Source organism: Bidens hawaiensis, unplaced genomic scaffold, assembly GCF_021521415.1.
Source record: "Bidens hawaiensis isolate Kalapana, Puna unplaced genomic scaffold, B.hawaiensis_p1.1 tig00006636_1, whole genome shotgun sequence".
NCBI lineage: Eukaryota > Viridiplantae > Streptophyta > Magnoliopsida > Asterales > Asteraceae > Bidens > Bidens hawaiensis.
In genome coordinates, this window is record NW_027491450.1 from 295,995 (window position 1) to 316,864 (window position 20,870).

The window sequence follows — 20,870 nt, forward strand, 5'->3', positions numbered from 1 at the left end:
GCTACACCTTCTTGGAAACCTACCTTCGGCTATAAATACCCCGAATGGTATGATCATCTCATCTTATCTTGTATCTTATATCTTATACCTGATATATGCTCTAGCAATCTCTTAATATACACTTATATTCAAGAGCAATCTAGTCTGATTCTCACGCCGGAGGGTGGTCACAAGGAGGTACCCCCCCTTCTCAGTGACGAGCTCACGGTGTCTGTTTTGCAGGTTATCAGAAGAACCATCTTTGCCGGATCTAACCCCTCGTGGGAAACATCTACCTGACCCTAAGATTACCCGTAATCTGCCGGGGTCACTTAGTGTTTCTTCAATGACAATTGATGAAATGAAATGTCATGCTTCAAATTTCAACATGATACCACCAAACATGAAAAGCTATATGTTAATGCTCTTTGATTTTTCTTGATATTAGTTAAAACTTCATTAAAAAGAATGATTTTAGCTAACCCTACATTAGCAATAGTCATCGCTTATTCCTCTTCCGACCGGTTCTACGATTAATAGATCATTTGTCATCAAGAAAATATAATGGTTGATCTTGTGTTTTCTATTGCTGTCAGAATGTTACATATACAACATATTTTATGAGAAGGTTGGAGGGGCTTTAGTATGTAATGGTTGAGTTTCTCGGGTAGGGATGGCAATGGGTCGGGGTTGGGTTGGGTTTAAGTATTCCCAAACCCATACCAGATTATTAAAGCCCGTCCCAAGCCCGTCGGGGTTTAATCGGGTAATTACCTGTCGGGTTTCGGGCTTTTCTATCGGGTTTTGGGTTTCATATCAGGTTTTTACAAAATACCCGTTGGGTATATTTGGCCTAAAATATGTTGGGTTTCTATCGGATTTGGCAATATATAACTAATCAATTTCAAACAATGATCACCATAAAAATGAAATGTCTCAAATAATGTCATAAAGAAGTTTTGACAAATAATATATGTAAAATATACTATATATAATTATATATAATATTAAAAAAGTTATGTCAGGTACATCGGGCATATAATGGGGCAAATGGGTTAATGTTATCGGAAAATCGGGTATATTAAAAATCTCAAACACATCCAAACCCACAAAAAGTTTCAAAACCAATCCCAAACCCTCGCCCCAAACCCTAAGTTTGTGTGTTTCAGAATTTTCCATCAGGTTCTTCGCTGCCATCCCTAAGTTTCTGTTTTATGTTTTGGTGGTTTGTATTTCGGTTGGTGGTGGGGGATGTGATTTTGTGGCCAGGGGGCGTAGGCAGCTTTTGGGGAACTCGGCCGAATCTGCAAAAAAAAAAAAAGCTTTTTAGGGTTATATATTAGTCTATTTCGACATCTCACCCATAGAAACATTTATACCGAACCCTAAGAAACCTTGACAGTGAACCTTATCCCACGTTTCAATTGAAAACAATTTGATTTTTCCTATATTTATTATGTGACTCGACCCAAACTACTTAATTGGACCAAAAAGAAAAACCCGAACATTAATTGATAGACAGATCATCCGCCTCTAAAAAATTTCTAATCTCATAAAAAAAAATTCTTGGTTACGCCACTGTATGTGGATAACGTCTTGCTTCGTCTTTTTTTAATAAAATTTGTTGATAGTTAAAAAGTAAAGATTGAAACACTAATGCGCCCACAAATGTAGGGTTTAAGTATTAGTGAAAACATCCAACAAAGTGTTTTACTTTTTTGTAATAAGCACTACAAAAATATATTTAAAAAAAAAAAAAAAAAAAAAAAACCCTTTCGAATCTAATAAAAACAAACCTAAAAAATAAAAGCAAACTCTCACATGAATAAAATCTTTCAAATGTTCTAAAGTTCTCCTTTTCCTTAAAGTTCGGCATCTTATCTTTCCTTAAACTTGATAATGCTAAAAATTGGTTAAAGGTGCAATAAAGCACAAATCGTCGAAGCGTGTGACCGTTGAAAAAACAAACCGGCAAAGCGGTCTGTCAGGCCAACCAACCCAAAAACTGGTTTGTGTTGGAATTTCCGAAAGCGGTAGTTAGCTGTTCGGGCAAAACATTTCGTTAAAAACAGCCGAGCCAAAGCATAAGCACCCCTAACCCATATTGTAAGTTAACTTAGTTTTAGATATTAACTTTGAGGTTTTAGACTATCAATATACACATCAAGCAAATAGTTTTACTTTTGATATCGAAATAAACATCAGATGCCACATATCAATTTACTTTTCATACAAGAATAGTTCATATTGAAGTATTGTCGTATTCAAAATAAAACATACATTAAAATGAAACTGCCTAAAGTGCCCTAATAATTGGTCAATCTGACGTACTAATATGTCCCCGTTGGTTAGCAAGGTACTGACAGGCTCTCGTGAGTTTTCTAGTAAGAGGTTTTCGTAATTAAAAATAGTTATATAAACGCGCCGTTTGTCTAAATTTAGAAAGGAAAAAAAAAGGATCCGTAAGGTGGTGATATTTCTTTCTCCCAACCAAAGTGGGCTTCAGTGGCAACCCATGAGTCCATGACCATCTTTTGTTTCTCACTTGATTGATATTTGAGGCCCACTATAGAACAACTTCATAGTTATAAACTACACATTCATCATCATCATTTAATATAAGTAATAAACATGGATTAAAACAAAAATTATCAATGTGAAACATGAAATCATCAAATTTTGATCAGTTTACACTTTACTGGTAAGTTATTTTATAATTCACGATTACACGAAATTTAAATAAATTTAAGAACTACTTTAACATAACAAGTATTGAACGACTAGGCTCGGGCAAAGCTCTCATGCATGGGCGGATATTATTAGGGGCCATGCCAGGCCTCGGCCCATCCTGCTTTTTCACTCAGTAGAGTAAATTTTTCGGAAAAAAAATTATATATATTAAGTATGGAACATCCATATTATTTGTGTTTAGACCACACTTGAATTGTTTTTTAAAATATATTCCGTTTAAAGTCGAAGAATGAGAAACCGTTTACATTATAAACGTAAAGAAAGCCCCATAAGCCCAAAATTTTTAATAAACAAAAACCCCAAGCCCATATGATTTTAAACAAAAAACACTAGCAATATGGCCACAATCCTAACCATAATCGATCAGTCGAAGCAGAAGAGCTTTTGTCTAGGCTTTAAGGTGTGAAAATTGAAATCGAACATAAGTAACCGAATAGCCAACCCGAAACTTAGATGCAGGAAAAAAATAGCCATTAATGCTTCCCAAACTATTAAATGAGAATTTGTAATTACTCAAAATATCATTTAGGGTGTGTTTGGCAAGAAGCTTTTAGGAGCTTTTAGGGGCTTCAAGCTTCAAGCTTTTAAGAAAAAGCTCATACCTAACAAAAAGCCTTGTTTGGCTCAATGGGCTTGAAGCTTTTGTATTAGGAGAAAAAGCTCTTTTTCTAAACGCTACTACTACTAGCGTTTGAGAAAAAGCTACAAGCTTTTACAATTGAATTTACAATTTTGGTACTTGAATTTTCATCAACTTTTGTTAATTTATATAATAGTTAAATATTTTACCCTTATTTAAAACTAACTACCCCATGACTCTTTAAAAGTCCATAACTTTTTCACACGTTAATATTTTTTTAAACACATTACATCATAAAAAAGAGCATTTTATTCTCTTTAATTTGAGTATAATATTGATATACTTCTTTACCGGTTACGATTGGCAACAAGTCGAGTCAGAAGAGCTCGGGTCATGTGTAAGACCAAATTAGAGTCGGAACGAGTCGATAAAAAAGGGTTAATTTAGTTTAGTTCATGTCGGTACGGTTTTGGGTCAAAAGGGGCCAGGCCAGAACATGTTTCAGATTAAAAACGGTGTCAGGTCGGAAAGGGTTTCAAATCAAAAGAGGTTGTTTTAAAAAACTATCTATTTGAAATTACTGTATATTTTAGTTTTGTTTTTTATTTTCGCCACGATTACACGCTTGTTGTCTTTGCACGAAGTACACGTCTGCATTCGGGTTATGCATGACTAATATCAAGTGAATCACGTACTGACACTGATTATGCGATTGATCTCAGGTTGCGCGCGCACTCCGCCGCACCGCGCTGGCACCCAATTAATTTTATTAAAAGCTCCAGCTACTCTGCCAAATACCTAAATATATCTAAAAAGCTACAGCTACCAGCTTCCAGCTACCAACTAGTTTTGCCAAACAGAGTGAATTTGGTTGGTGAAACCTTTTTCAAAAGAAACAAGAATTTACTAAAAGAATTTGACATAGGCAAATTTGAAATTGTAATTTGTCAAGGGAAAAATTTTAAAAATTTAAATTTTTAGTAACAGAATTTGGAAGTGAAATCATGTTGATATGTAATCACCAATACCATATATGAAATACTATAATATAATGTATACAATCGTATATTCTAACATTATTAGTATACACACTCCCAAGGATTCCGTATTTGACGATTACAAAAACTGTTTTAATGTTACATAACAAAACCCAGAAGATGCAAACGGCAAACATACAATTCGTGCCAATGCTTATATCCGGCTTATATCACGACCAAACACGAATGTAGTTAGCCAATTTATTGCCACATAAAATCTATTCCTCCAGGTCACAACACGTGTAAGATAAGCAGAACGCCAAATGAACCAACTAGTGAATCCTGCAATCGACAAGCCTTTCGCTTCCTGCAAATAAAAAGGTTCCACATAAGTAAAATCGCCACGTTACACAACTAAAGGCGGCAGCACAGATGGTCCAACTGCTTCGATAAGATGTCATTCAAAACCATCTATTTACAACTATGTTTCTCTTACACATTATTAATGTATATTTAAAGTATTTTTATAAAGTATGTTATAACAAACTTCTGATTTGTTAACCTCTTTAATGTGTTACATATAAAACACAATATGAATCAACTAAAATATAAGTAAATCAATAAATGAGTTAAAATTTGCTATAAATATTATTATTATTATTATTATTATTATTATTATTATTATTATTTTTACCTTGCTTTGCCTAAGATCCACAAGAGCCTTATAACTACCAACGGTCGCCATACTTCCTAGATGCTTATAAACAAAGGGCGCCCCGAGTACCATATCGTTGCCACCGTTAGCATATCCACCGCCCTCTTTACCAATCTTGTTTAGAAGAGCCGCTAGGTACTTCCCCTCTCTCTCCGCCACCTGACACATGCAAACACGTACGTCACATAAAAAAAAGATGAAAAAGTAAATTATTCCCACCCCCCGTGGGGCCCACATGTATCGGTCGGGAGCACTTACTTGGGCCAATGCGGGAAGTGTTTGTTTCCCGGTACTCTCGAGGTACCCACTACAATCCCCAATTGCAAAAATGTCCGGTGCGGATGGTACCCTTAACCATTCATCAACTCCTATCCTACAAAATATTATAAATCGTTCACGTGTTAGGTAACACGCCAAAACAGGTTGGATTGACCAATAGCACATTTAGTTCATTTCTAAAAATTTATACACAATTAACTAATGTATAAAATAATATTATAAAAACAATATTATTAGAACAATAATCTAAATCTTTGACTAAAACAATTTAAGAGCTCCTATGCATTAAAAAATAAAAATACACTCCGAGCAACATTCGACATGTTTTGACTAAAAGTATTTATTTGGCCCGCTTGAGAATAAAAATAACCCTGAATATATATTACCTTCCACCTGGAGCCTTCGGGAGATCCAAATCACGAATGAAAGACGAGGGGCCCACACCGGTAGACCAGACCAATAAACCGTATGGAACATCGGTCCCGTCACTTAGAACTATCTTTTGAGGTTGTACATCCTTTACGGTTCCACGAACTAATCGAACTCCCGACTGCAAAAGTTCAATTTGTTGTAAATATAAAATTTAAAATTTGGAGATTAATATTTTGACTGGTAATCGTATCGTACCTTGGTCAATTGAGTAGTAGCATACACCCGAAGGCGGTCATCAAATGAAGATAAGATATCATTAGCCTGCAAAAAGATCACAAAAATATACAAAACAAAAAAAGGTGACAATTTGAACCCATTTACTACTCTATCCGACCAGCCGCTAGCCCGTTAAAGAAAGAATTCTAAGCACATAAACCTTACCTCGATTAAGGTAACATGAATGTAATCTTGTACATGAGTGTATTGTTGATGTACATCTCTCATGATGAAATCACTAAGCTCGCCACTAAACTCGACTCCAGTGGGCCCTCCACCAACAACAACACAATGCAAAAGCCTACGCTTTTCTTCTTCAGAAACGCCTGCGACAAATATTTAACAACCATTAGTAGGGCTGTAGATTCACCTGAGCCAAGTTGGGATCCCATTAGTAGGGCTGTAGATTCACCTGAGCCAAGTTGGGATCGGGCTCGGGCTCGGGCTCGAGACCCAACTTAAATAAGCTGGCTTGGCTCGGCTTGTTATTTATCGAGCTGAAAACTCAAGCTTGAGCTCGGCTCGTAACAAAGCTCGAGCCAGCTCGTTGAACTGTTCTATTTTCTTTACACATATTGATATATAAATACAAAAGGTACTTTATACACATAATACAATATATATAAACTAGCAAATATATAGCATAATATGTTTTATTTATTTATAGATCGAGAGACAGATTCTAAATATTAAATGTGTAAGTTTTATTTTAGTATTTTTATGTGTTATTATTAAATATACCATATATTTGCCTTTTGCGGTTTAAATTAAATGAGGCAACGAGCCAGTTATCGAGCGAGCCACAAGTCGAGCCAACCCAAGCTCGGGCGCAGCTCTTTTACAAACCGAGCCTGTTTGGCTCAGCTCGTTTACAAACGAGCTTTCTTCAAGCGAGCTACGAGCTTTTGAATATCTCTAAACATTAGATACCAGGTACATCGGAGAGCATCAAGTTGAGAAGCAGTTTCCTTCTAATTTCTTGAGCGTGGTACACCTCACGAAGGAAAATGGCATGTTCTTTTACACCCTTGATTCCAAACGTTGAAGCTTCGGCTCCCGAAGCAATTACTAATTTGTCATATGAAATTTTGAAATCCCATGGCTCTAGTGATTGTACTCCCTCTGTTATTGTTTGGCAATGCACCTAAAGGTTCATAAATTTTTAGGGTTTATTGGCATCAAGCAGATCAAGGGTACAAAAATAAGTTAAAACAGTTATTTCAATAATCACTTTTAACAATTTGTTTCCACATTCTATAAAAGTGGAAGCAAATATGAAGGCGTATATGATGATAATTCAATATCAGAAAAACCTCACACAATAGTAACCGAGTTTTCCATACGTTTTACGAAAGTTGCTCAGGATTCATCTTCCTTACAAAGTTTCAAGTCACTCAACTTCATTAGGTATTCCAATCTTGTGTAATAAAAATAATTCCGTAATAAGAACTAAGTTTCGAAATCGTTAAAATTATGTCAAATTGAAAATAATCATTACTAAATACTGATTAAGATTCATACATTTTTCATTTACTTCCCCTAATTTATAAGAAATAAAAAAATAAAAAACAAAATTTAACATATAAAAAACAATCATAACTAAATTTCGAGCATGTTTGGGATTGAGTTTGAAAAATGCTTATTGGCTTTTTCAAAAGGCCATTTTGAAAAGCCAGGATTTGGTGCTTTTGGAAAACTGCTTTTTAACCATTTCAAAAAGCTAAAATAAGAAAGATTTTTGTGATTGCCAAACACATTTTAACTTATTGGCTTTTTGAACCAAAAAGCCAATAAGCATTTTTCAAACTTTAAAAAGAAAATTAGAAAAAAAAAAAATAATCAATAAATAGTAATCAAGATCCATATATTTTTCATTTACTTCACTTAATTTTGATAAACATTAACATTATAAAAAATTTACAAGAACATTAAATACCTAAAAATATTTGGGAAACTTGTTTACAAAGTTGCCCATGAATCTATGATTCTTGGTTTAACTAAACAATCTCAAATGAAACTATTATAGATGAACCAAACAATTCAAATTATCAAAGATTTGATCTTTTCAACAAATCAAGTTTTAAATTCAAAACCTTGTTCACAAATTTACCCTTGATTCTTGAAATTATTAAAGATCAACTAACCATGAAAACAATTCAACTATAAATCTTTACTTTACAAACCCAAATGACCAAAGATTCAATCTTTTCACCAAATCAAGAAACTAACTTCAAAAAGTTGTTAGGAACAAAGCGGCGCGCGGAAGCGAAACAGCACACACATGCACAACGATAAACACACATAAACGAAAATATAAACGACACAAGAATTTAACGTGGTTCGGTCCCCGCGAGGGGACCTACGTCCACGGGCTGCAACTAGGTTTTCTTATTAGCTCAGAACCAAGATTACAATTACATGATGGGATATATATAATAAACAAAATTAGGGTTAAACATAATTAGGAGCCAAAACCGGGCCTTCTAATAAAACCGGCCCAAAGGCCTTCATAACCCAACAATCTCCCACTTGAAGGCCTTGCGATAAATTCCAGCCTGCCATCCAAGTAAATATAACAATCTCATTCATCCAGTAACTCTAGTAATCTTCAGTAATAGAAATCAACCAAGCCTCCAGTTCCAAGAACAAGCTAAAACTTCAACAAAAGAAGTTCTCCAAGCCTCCAGTTCTCTAGGAACAAACTAAGATTTCTACCAATCCACACCAGTTGCAGCGCCCCTTCCCATCAGTTACCTGAAAGGCCCATTGAAGCTCCCGAGAGCTCCAATCCGGTCATCACAGACCCAGCCATGACAAAACCCGCCAATGGCTCATCCTCAATCTTAACCGGCCCTCACTTACTCACACTACCGGCTCCAAAGACTTCCAGAGGATAATCACTCTCCAAAAATCAGCAGACTATACCAGGAGAGATTTTCACATTCGGATTTCCCAGTCTTCCGAACTCAACGTCCCTTTGGAAACAAACCTAGAACACACCGCGTGCTCCCACTGTTACCAAAACCCCGAACATGTTCAGACCTCCGAATACGCTCAAGCTAACATCACTGTGGCTCCAGGCTTCATGTCTGCAAACTGAAACCCCTTAGCTCTACCCGATTCAGCGAGCCAAGACCTTATAACTCGGAAGTTGGTTCACTTCTTCCGACGATACAGAGACCGTATCTTCCAAAAGTCTTTAACTAAAAGATTCAACAAATGCTTCATTGAAGTGAGTAACAAGAAATAAAGCAAACTAGAATCTTGAACCCAAGAGTCTTCACCGCCTTCACTGAGTCTCAATGCATCAACCCCAGATACATTCTCAAAAGCAGAATTCCAAACCTTTCGACATCGACTCTTAAAATGTCTCACCTCTACGCAACCTACCAAGTCGACTATGCCCAGCTCCCACTGTTCCTGTTATCCCAACCCATGCCACACCAACACTCCATGAGATGAACCCCACTCGTACTATCCCGGCAAATAACTTTACCCAACACGAGATTATGAACCTCTCAAATGGTGTACCACTGATCACCACCAAACAAGATATAACTTCACAATTCCAAACGAACAAGAAGTAATAATCACAGTTTCGAACCAGCTAACAGGCAAACAGTTATAACAACAGTAGAACTTTCATGAAATCAAGCGGTACCAAGGGTTCTATGACCGTACACACGATCAGTTAACTCAAACCCTAACCGAAAGATCATCCAAACGAGCAATAGTTAACATGACTTGCCACTAACCTCATTTTTTTTTTTTCACTTATGCCGTCACCAGCACACCCGCTGGTTCCATTTTCTCCAAGTTTATCCATCACCAGTACTCAGACTAATCTCTTGCAAACAAATCTGAACCCGAACCTAAATGGTCTTCACAAAACCCGGTTCCCTGAAGCCGAGCAACCTCCAAAGAAAAACCCTAAAACCCGAAACACCCGACCCGGTGCTTCACCTGCAACGCCCGAGTGAAACCTGCAACTCCAAGAAGTCCAAAACAGGAATTCTAATTGCAAAATCACCCGGAAAACCGTCCCAAACAGCCCTGAAAAACAGCCCCGAACAGCCCTGTTAACCAGAAAAACGAAGATCTCTGACAATACTGTTCACCGCCGGAATCACTGTTCACGGCCGGAAACACTGTTCATGCCGGATACTGTTCACCGCGGCACTGTAGCGGCGGCACTGTAGCAGCCCTTCTCAAACCAGCCTCTTCTACCTTTTTTTTTTTTTTTCGATCGATACCCGTGCAAAACCGTGTGTAAACAACGAGCCAAAGCTCTGATACCACTTGTTAGGAACAAAGCGGCGCGCGGAAGCGAAACAGCACACACATGCACAACGATAAACACACATAAACGAAAATATAAACGACACAAGAATTTAACGTGGTTCGGTCCCCGCGAGGGGACCTACGTCCACGGGCTGCAAATAGGTTTTCTTATTAGCTCAGAACCAAGATTACAATTACATGATGGGATATATATAATAAACAAAATTAGGGTTAAACATAATTAGGAGCCAAAACCGGGCCTTCTAATAAAACCGGCCCAAAGGCCTTCATAACCCAACAAAAGTTGTTTACAAAGTTACCCATGATTCTTGAAGTTATTAAAAATCAACTAAAAATCTGTTCTTTACAAACCCAAATGACCAAAAATTCAATCTTTTCACCAAATCAAGAATCTAACTTCAAAAAGTTGTTTACAAATTTACCCATGATTCTCGAAACCATTAAAGATCAAGCAAACATGAAACAATTCAACTAAAAATCTATTCTTTACATACCCAAATGACCAAAAATTCAATCTTTTCAACAAATCAAGAATCTAAATTCAAAACCTTGTTTACAAATTTACCCATGATCCTTGAAATTATTAAAGATCAACCAAACATGAAGCAATTCAACTAAAAATCGATTCTTTGCATACCCAAATGACCAAAAATTCAATCTTTTCGACAAATCAAGTATTTAAATTCAAAAACTCGTTTTAAAAGTTATCCACAATTCTTTTCTTAAAATGATTAAAGAATTAAAGATTCACCAAGCAATTCAACTAAAAAAACCCTGTTCTTTACATAACCAAATGACCAAACATGTAATTCTTTTCAACAAATCAAGCATTTAAATTCAAAACCTTGTTTATTGTTTACAAATTTACCCATGATCCATGAAATTATTAAAGATCAACCAAACAATTCAACTAAAAATCTTTTCTCTACACACTCAAACAACCAAAGATCCAATCTTTTTCACCAAATCAAGAATCTTTTCAACAAATCAAGAACTTAAATTCAAAACCTTGTTTACAAAGTTACCCATGATTCTTGAAATTATTAAAAATCGACTAAAAATCTGTTCTTTGCAAACCCAAATGACCAAAAATTCAATCTTTTCACCAAATCAAGAATCTAAATTCAAAAAGTTGTTTACAAAGATACCCATGATTCTTGAAGCTATTAAAAATCTGTTCTTTACATACCCAAATGCCCAAAGATTCAATCTTTTTACCAAATCAAGAATCTAAACTCAAAACTTGGACATATTACATACCTCATGATTATTGGCATCGACTCTTTTACAATTTGCCAAGAAGAAAAACGAACCGGGTTCATGCGAAATCGCCGGTTGGATCCGTCCAATCGGCTCAGCAACAGACCGGAACTCAAGAGTGCCCACACAAGTAGAAGCCAACAAAGGAGTAAACACCATATGATTCCTGGGTGACACACAAACGACGTCGTATACGCTCGTATCGATTCCTTTCATTAGCCTGCAACCCGCCCACCCGGAACCCAGAACCACGATTCGTGGCTTGTCGGGTTTCTTGGTGGGACTCAGATGGGATATTGGCGGAGCAACGGTGGTGAAGTGGCGGGTGACCCGGGTGGTGAATCGGGTCAGGTTCTTGAACCGGTACATTTGGTGATTGTGATTGTGATCTGTGAAGTGGAATGAGTATTTTGAGCGAAAAGTTTGGAAGACAGAGGTGAAGTCAAGACTAAAGAAGGTGTTAGTTGTTGACTAAGTGACACGTGGCGTGATTTAAGGATTGATGGAGGATTGGAGGGTGTGGCCGCGGCTGAGAGGGATCTGTCGGTGTACGGATTTGACTCATAAGCACGCGGGCGGTCCGAGCGAGTAGGGGCGGCATTGAGGGAACACCGTCTAGGGGCGGTAAAGGACCGTCGAGTGGGCAACAAAAGGGTGATGTGGGCTACTTGGGTGTTTTGATGGGATCACCGGTTAACTTACTTTTTTTTTCCTCTCTCATACACACATGACACATATACATACATACATATGCTGGGTTTTGTCATCTCGTATTACCGGGGTTGTTTTTTATTTTCGTTTATGATATTTGTATATTTTTTGGATTTTAATTTTGTTTATTGGAAATAGGTTAATAATATGTTTAAGGTCTAACGATTAAAGAGTTTTACAAATAAAGAAGATGTTATAGCTCATTTAAAAGCTATGTGGGTTTGGTGAGACCCATGACCCGCTTAATTTGTATACTACAAAATTGTTTCTTAATTATATTATAAATAATATATTTAAAAAAACCAATATTAATTTTTAGTATATTCTTATATTATATACTTTTCATATCAAATATTTAGTAAGACTGATTTTTAATCTAATGAGATGTTATAACTCATTTAATGGCTATATGTGTTTGATGAGACCAATACCCGTAAATTCGGGTCAAATGTATGAGAAATCTTCATTTACAAATAAAGCAATCTGGTGGCTTGAGAAGAGATGAAAAACAACCAAAGAACTTTTAATAGATTCGTTATATATATTTATGATAAGATATATAATAAGGTGGTAAAGGAGTTTTAAACCACAGGGGGGCGTTATGGAAAGGAGCTACAATGCCGATTTCTAATGTGGCATGACGTGAATGGGCTTTAAAGCCCCCTCCATAGTGAACAATTTAAGGGCAATCAGGACTGGCCCGGGCGGTGTTGTAGAAATCGCTAGACGCTAGTTGATCTGTGAGGTATGGACTAGCGATTAATCGCATTCGAATTCATATATAATTTTTCAAATACAAACACACACACCAAACTTAATCGGCGACTAGTATGTGTGGTACGACTATCAATTTATTGGGGATTAATCAACACCTATTCGGAATTTTTACAACCATGGGCTCGGGTACCCATTTCCGGGTTCAGCTACCTAAGCTACTACAATGCCGCCTCCCATGCAGGCAGGCACAACGGATAGACGATAGTGTCACACCCCGACTAACACAATGTGGAAGCATAAAACGGGAATGTAACAGACACCTCTGGTATCAACATCATTGTTTATAAAGAAACATTACAACTAATTTACATTATATTATAGTGATCTATCTTTGATTACAAACTAGGTGTTACAACAAAATATACTTGTAAGTTATTCTATTCGTACTAGTAAGTCTGCGTCTATTCACACCGCATCGATCATGTTTGGTAACAGATAGCAAAAATTCACGGATTTTCCAACTTCGGTATCACACCTGAAAAGCACGTTTAAAAATGGGTCAACTACTAGAGTTGGTGAGTTTCATGAGTTTCAATAAAACAGTTATGAGTATTCACAAGTTAACACTTGTAATCATGAAATAAGTATGTATGTATGTAAACGATGTAATTATGCTAAGCTACAGTGAAGTCTGGACTGTTCGTGCTGTGTGCCTCCATTTCCCACACTCAATCAACCACTGTGGCTCCCCTTCCGCCCACATTATGCCACAAGTAGCTATGTCTAACACTACATAGCTGGTTCGTAAAAATATGGACACGTGCAAACAGGATAATGTCTCAGCAAACCGTGCTGGCCCCGCCTGAGTTTGTCAAACCAATAGTACTATTCACAAGCCACCGGCTCTAAGTTAATCACTGTGTTAGTGGTGACTTTCATGTGTTAGCACTTAGATAATTCACACCATCACATGTTTCAGATAAGTATATAGTTATAAGCAAACATGTTTTTCACCCCAAAAGTTCGTAAAACAGTTCAGAAAGTGGGGTCATGAAACTCACTGTTTAGTAGATAATCAGTAGCACATCGGTTCGAGGTTTGTATAACTTGCAATCACGGTTTCCTATAATCAATATTATAATAATATTAATATTTTAATATTATTATAATCTCAATACTAAACTGGGCTGTATAACTAATCGGTAATAAACTCGCCAAATATTCCCCATTAAACGTCCCAATTCGGTAATAAACTCGCCAAATATTCTCGGATGGTCGAAAAATTACCAAATTTGAACAGGGACTCAATGACATGGTCCCTGATGTCCCTGAAAAATTTCAAGGCTTAATAATATGCAAGTCATAACCTTAACCTAAACAGCCCGTAAGCGAGTGTTTTGACATTACCTTAGCGGTTTTGGTTCGTTTCCGCCTTTCTAATCAACTTTTCAAGCTCTTGTGCTCCTATGTAGGCTAGTTACAAGTCCTATATCACAAACCAAGCAAGTTTCATCAATAGAACAGCCCTTTAACTTAGGGTTTCGGCTAGTGCACAAAAACGAACTTTTGAACCGTAAAAATGCCGTTTCAACCCTTTAATCCGTGTTTATGGCCAAAAAAACTATCAAACCAGGTTCCTCACCATGTTTATGATCAAAACATGTTTATGGACCATTTTTAGGGTTTTTACATGGTTAGGAATGATTTTTGGCAATCAAGCTATGTTTATATGGTATTAATCGAGCCGAAAATCGATTATTTATGACATTTTTACCTAGTTCTTGTTGGGTTTTGAGAGGACCAGGTTGATATCCAGAGTTTTCCACAAGAAAATGACTTCAAAAATATCTAGAACTTAATTTATAATTTAAGGAAACTTAGGGGGGGGGGGGGGGTTTCCCCTATTGCGGCCGCCCCAAATGTGGGGTCCATGGCCCCCCCTCTTGATCATTTGTCTTGTTTTTCGTACCCTTGCGTTAAATCCCGACCCCAAATTTATTTCGGGTTCGGTTTTTGGCGCTAAAAACTTATCGGGTGCGTTAAACAATGCGAAAACGAGTGTTTTTCGGCTAGTTTTGTGTAAAATTATAAAAACATACTATACGTTTGTAAAAATCGAAAATATTTTCACGGATCGCTTGAAACATTTCAAAGAAGTGTTTGGTAAGTCTTTTTCGGCTTAACGGATGATACAATGCTTGGTTTGTAACTATCTTTCGCGTTTAAATCTATAGCGGGTAGTTAAACGAGCATGTTTTTGTTTAACTTGTTTGCTATCAAACTAAGGCCATATTACTAATATCTTAGCTTGTATTAAACATATATCACTTATAGATGGCCCCCCGGGATTTCTGGGTCATAACCCGACCCGTTCGGTTAATCGTTCGTTTGTTGCGCAAAAGGCGTTTATTTGCTTAATCGGTAAATACATACTGAGGTGTACCTTGTTTTGGCTCAAATGTCACAGATAGCTTGGCCGGGTTATAATTACCTATGTATGTTCTAACATGGCTAACGAATTTCTAACAGATTCAAATATTTATAACAAATGTATAATTATTAATTTTTTTAAAACAAGGTCTTGTTGTGAAAAACTATATTCTTTTCACTCCAAATAAATCAAGATTTTGTCATTATGTTTTGCAAATACATAAGTAATATAATTCCTCACACGTTCACAAACCTAATTCAATTTAAACACCGTTCAAATAACATACAGTAATCTAAAACCCAAATTACAAATGTATAATATCTTGTTTTGATAATTAGAGGCCTTAAAAAATGAGGCCCTTAAGCCATATCTTCATTTCGATGTCGGCCCTATACTATTTAAAGGCTTGACATCTCCACTAAACACAATCCAAAAGTTAAACACACAAATTTAGTAGTTAATCAACACAGGCTTTCAAAATTCAAAGTATTACGATGCATAAAATTGGGTTTGGTCTTTAAAAACTCCTTCACATTATTTCATTCTTCTAAATTGTAACAGGCCAGCTACCGCGGCACCATAATATTGTCCGCTTTGGCCGGGACGTACCACCATTGCCTCACGGATTTGCTTTTGGTTGCCCAAGTGGAGACTTCTCAGGAGGTCACCCATCCTGCTACTACTCCCACCTAAGCATGCTTAACTGTGGAGTTCTCCTCTCATCCACTACCATTAAGCGCCTAAAACGCGTTATGATGGGGAAGGTATCCACCTCCTTATAAAGAAGGCTTAGTATGAGAGGAGAACTCCACAGTTAAGCGTGCTCAGATGGGAGTAGTATCAGGATGAATGACCTCCTGGAAAGTCTCCACCTGGACAACCAAAAGCAAATCCGTGAGGTGATGGTGGTACGTCCCGGCCAAAGCGGACAATATTATGGTGCGGCAGTAACTGGGCTGCTACATAAATACACTACACACATATCTAGTACAGTTCGATTTCAGTTTGGTTTGTAAACGAGCCGATTAGCTCGGTTCAGTTTGTAAACGAGCCAAACACGAGAATGGTGTAAACCATCAAAGACAATAATAATCTTGAATTTAAAATGCATTTCTAGTTCATCAAACTTTAAACCCTCAAATTCAAATGCAGTGAGCTTCATCCATCAATGGCAATGACAACCCAGCTGATGATTTTGGAGCAATCAAGAAAACTCAATTACGCGCAAAAGCTTCTTCCAAACCAACAAGTCGAAGTAATAATGTTTCCCTCATTTTAACCTAAAATTTTAATTGCAAATAAAAGATTTTTTGGGGTTTCATGTTTGATCATTTAACCCTCAATGCCAAGACAAATTGGGGGTCTTTAAGTAATAATTTTAAGATTTTCATGGTATTTATTACGGCTAATTTGGAATTTAAAGTTGCTTCATTTATCAGTTTTAGTTTTGTTTATGTGCATTCTATATTTACAAAATTGTTCTAAAAACGAGGTCGAGCCCGAGCTTCAGCTTAACAGTAAGCTTGTTTAATAAAGGAGCATTGTCGAGCTCGCAAGCCTGAACAAACCTATTATTTATCTAATTTTAATTTTTATATGTATATTATTTATTGTAATACATACAAAAATATAGCTATAGATACTAGTAAAATAATTAATAAATAATAACGAGTTGAGCTCGAGCTTGAGAAACTACACACTAGCTAAGCTTGAGTTTTAAAATAGAGCTCAAAATGAGCCGAGCTCAAGCTTGAAAAACTACTCACGAGCTGGGCTCGAGTTTTAAAGATAGAGCTAAAAAATGCGAGGAGAAATTGGGGGTTTTCATGCTTGATTCGTGTTGTTATAAATGGACCCGAGCTTCACTTGTCAAGCTTGAGCTGTATTTTTATAGTAATATATACAAAAAATTGGTATAGATATTAGTAAAATAACTAATAAATAATAAACGAGCCTAGTTCAAGCTTGAAAAATGTAAACTACTTGTGGGCCAAGCTCGAGTTTTAAATATAGAGCTCGATGTGCTGAGCTTGAGCGTGAAAAAGTGCTCACAAGCTGAGCTATAGTTTAAAAAAAAATAAAGCTTGAAAGAAGCTGAGCCTGAGCTTGAAAACTACTAACGAGCTGAGCTCGAGCCCAGATGAGCTCGAACTTGGCTTGACTCGCTTACACTTCTAGATTTGTTCAATTTTAGCTTTATGATTCAATTTAATGTATATTATTAGGGTGAGAAAATGATCGGATTAACCGAACGGAAACCAAATTAACCAACACCGAACAGTTAACCAATAGCTCGGTTAAGCCATAACCGATGTGCCATAGCTGAATTAACCGAACCAATTGTAAAATTTTGTCTCATGCTTCAAATGTTAAAACTTTTGTGTTCATAACTAAAATTGTTAGGTCCGAAGTGTGGAAGAACGGTTCCGAGGTTCATGGCATTCTACAACCGTGATCGAACGCAGAACTCAAATCCGTGTAGTGAAATATCATCATCTCTTATGTGATAATAACTCAAAGAATCTTGTTCAGTTCATCCCGGTTTTATTTTCAGCTGATGGCATAATTCCGACCAATTGGCAACCATCTAATTTCCCTAATTACCGGGGCAGAATCCGACCGGTCCCACCATTTCATGATGAAAAATATTATCATTTTGGACAATGTGTGGATGTGTTTCTTGAAGATGCATGGTGGGAAGGTGTTATATTTGATCATAATGTTAATGTTAATGCTGATGATGAGTTGGATGAACGGTTAGTTTTCTTTCCTGATTTGGGTGATGAATCAAGGGTTTTGTTGAAGAATTTGAGGGTTACTCAAGATTGGGATGTGACTACTGACACGTGGCGGGTTCGTGGCGATTGGGTGTTTCTTGAAATTATTGAGGAGTTTAAGTTTGAATTTAATTTACCTGTTTTTGTTTCGGTTAAACAAATTTGGTATGAATTGAGGGCGACGAAGTGTTTTCTTGATGAAATGAGAGAGTGGACATGTCCCGTTAAAGAAAGTTGGAAAGAAACCGTTAAGGAGGTAATAATTAATAAGTTTAGTTTGCTAATGAATTTGTTGCAAGGATTAACGTTTTCAGACGCGATGTTGTCGATTAAATCCGATTATGAGACGAACGATGGTGTTTTGCATAGAGAAGAGAAAGTTGTGAAAAAGGTTGAAACTTTAAGGACTAATCGCGCCAAAAGGTCAAGTAAAAGGGCTAGAAAAGAAGTCTCACAGAAGTACCGGACAGTGCAAAGCTTATTAAATTGGTTTCGAGAGGATCTTGATTCAATCCCAGACGAGATTTCGGCTATCAAATCCGATTATAACACAAACGATTATGTTTTGCATAAAAACAAGAAAGTGGTTAAAAAGGTTGAAACTTTAAGGACTAATTGTGCCAAAAGCACAAGTAAAATGGCTAGAAAAGAAGTTTCACCAACGTTCCGGACCCCACGAACTGTTTTATCTTGGTTGATAGATAACAACATTGTTCTACCAAGAGCAAAAGTGCAATATTGTTGCAAGGAATATAGGGCCATAACAAAGGTAGGTCGAGTGACACGTAATGGGATAAAGTGTAGTTGTTGTAACCGTGTTTTTAGTCTCGTTAAGTTTCAAAAACACGCGGGTGGAAATAATAACGGGCTGCCCTCGGCTAACATAGTTCTTGAAGATGGCCGGTCATTGTTAGATTGTCAGTTGCAAATTAAGCGTGATCAAAGTTCAAGATTGAAGAAAATGCGAGATAATATGGGAAAAGATAGTGATTATATATGTTCGGTTTGTCAATTACGGTGGGGAGTTAGTGTTGTGTGACCAATGCCCGTCTTCATTTCATACGTCCTGTGTAGGATTAAAGGTAAGATTCTTGGCATTTTACTTTTTATTTCTTGGTTGCTTTGACCCATTTCAAGCGGGTCAATTAAACAAAGTCAAACGGGTCGAACAAGCTTCAAGTCTCCCAAAATATATTTTTGACTCATTTGTGTTTGATCTTAAGCGGGTCAAATCAACGATTCAAAAACAAGTCAAACTGGCTAAATAAGAAAAGTCAGATGATTTTGATAATAAAGTCAGACTGGTCAAATAAAAAAGTCAAACTGGTCAAATAAAAAGCTCAAACGTGTCCTGGTCATTTTGGCCCATATGAAAAAAAAGGACTTGTTTCAACCCGGACCTGGTTTGACCTGTAACCGAACCAACCCGTTTTAACACCTCTAACTTTAGTTTTCTATAAATTTGGTTTTGATTGATTAGGAAGTGCCAGATGGCGAATGGTTTTGTCCATCATGCTGTTGTGGAATTTGTAATCAAAGTACATTTAGTGAATATTATCAAAAAAATGTGGAAACTAACATTCTGAATTGTGAACAGTGCGAAAAACGATGTATGCAGGTTCAATTCTCTTTTGTGTTTATTAATTTCGCGTATAAGCATTTTTATTGTAGATGTTAATTAATTATTAAATTTAATGTAATAGATCATATTGGGTGCTTAAAAAGAAGCAAAGATTTCAAGAAATTGAAGGATCTTGAAGCAAATTGGTTTTGTAGTTTGAGATGTGAAGAGGTATGCATCAAACTTATTATATTGTTTCTTTATCAAACTATGATATTGAAGAGGTATGTACCCGCCTCAACACCAATCAAGGCGGGTCAACCCACAAGATAAAGACATTATGAAGGCACAAAGCCAAAACCTAGGCGCATGGCGCATACAAAACATGCTCAGGCATCATATGCTCGCGCATCACATATGCACGCGGCGCATATCACATGCTCTTGCACATCACATATGCTCGCGCGTCGCATATGCGCGCGGCGCACCATCGCGCGGCGCATTATCACACGCTCGTGCATATCACACCTGCGCATGAAATATCTGCGCGTGAGAATAAAAAGAAGACTTCGCGCATCCTCAGGATGGGCGCATATCACACGTGCACATAATCAACCTCGTCCTTATCCAAATCAGGGTTAGGGCAACCTTGATTGTGCACGTCAGACAATCTTCTAGAAGGCATCTTTTTAAGGAGTAAGAATATGCTGATGTTGACAGCTGCCAAATGAAAGGTCGACAACTCAGCATGACACGTGGGCTACCACATAATTACAACCAACGAGAAAGCGCCAGGTGTCCCAGAGGACACATGGCGCAGTGCGGTTGGAGGAGGCCAACGAGGCTGAGCCCAACCAGTGGAAACCCTAGCACTATAAATACAGCATCAACTCCACTTTGATGAGACATTCATTCACACTCAATCATTGACAGTTACAAGCAGTGATATCACATTCAATCATATTGAATTATATTCACTCACAGTCAGTTACAGAGAAAACACACAGTCACACAAATCAAGAGTATTCAGCGATCAGCAATACTCTTGAGATTCACTTACATACAACATTATTATCTTCTCCAAAAGATACTGATTCTCACGCCGGAGGGTTACCCCAAAGAGGACCCCTCTGTCCCTTTCTGAGGGGTAAGTAACGGCGCTGTTCATTTTGTAGGTGGAAG

At 37.1% G+C, this 20,870-nt stretch overlaps 1 protein-coding gene and 1 pseudogene across 1 annotated transcript; one reads left to right on the forward strand and one right to left on the reverse strand.

The window, feature by feature from the left end:
- Nucleotides 1-4,486: 4,486 nt before the first annotated feature.
- Nucleotides 4,487-11,849, reverse strand: LOC143633268 (internal alternative NAD(P)H-ubiquinone oxidoreductase A1, mitochondrial-like). Its single transcript, XM_077101604.1, has 8 exons — nt 11,492-11,849; nt 6,860-7,073; nt 6,095-6,255; nt 5,909-5,974; nt 5,668-5,831; nt 5,261-5,375; nt 4,982-5,161; nt 4,487-4,654 (listed from the first exon to the last, which is right to left on the reverse strand). Exons 1-8 carry the CDS (start codon nt 11,705-11,707, stop codon nt 4,502-4,504), a joined length of 1,269 nt encoding a protein of 422 aa, XP_076957719.1. The 5' UTR covers nt 11,708-11,849; the 3' UTR covers nt 4,487-4,501.
- LOC143633279 (uncharacterized) lies at nt 11,780-19,395 on the forward strand (annotated as a pseudogene).
- The last annotated feature ends 1,475 nt before the right edge of the window (nt 19,396-20,870 follow it).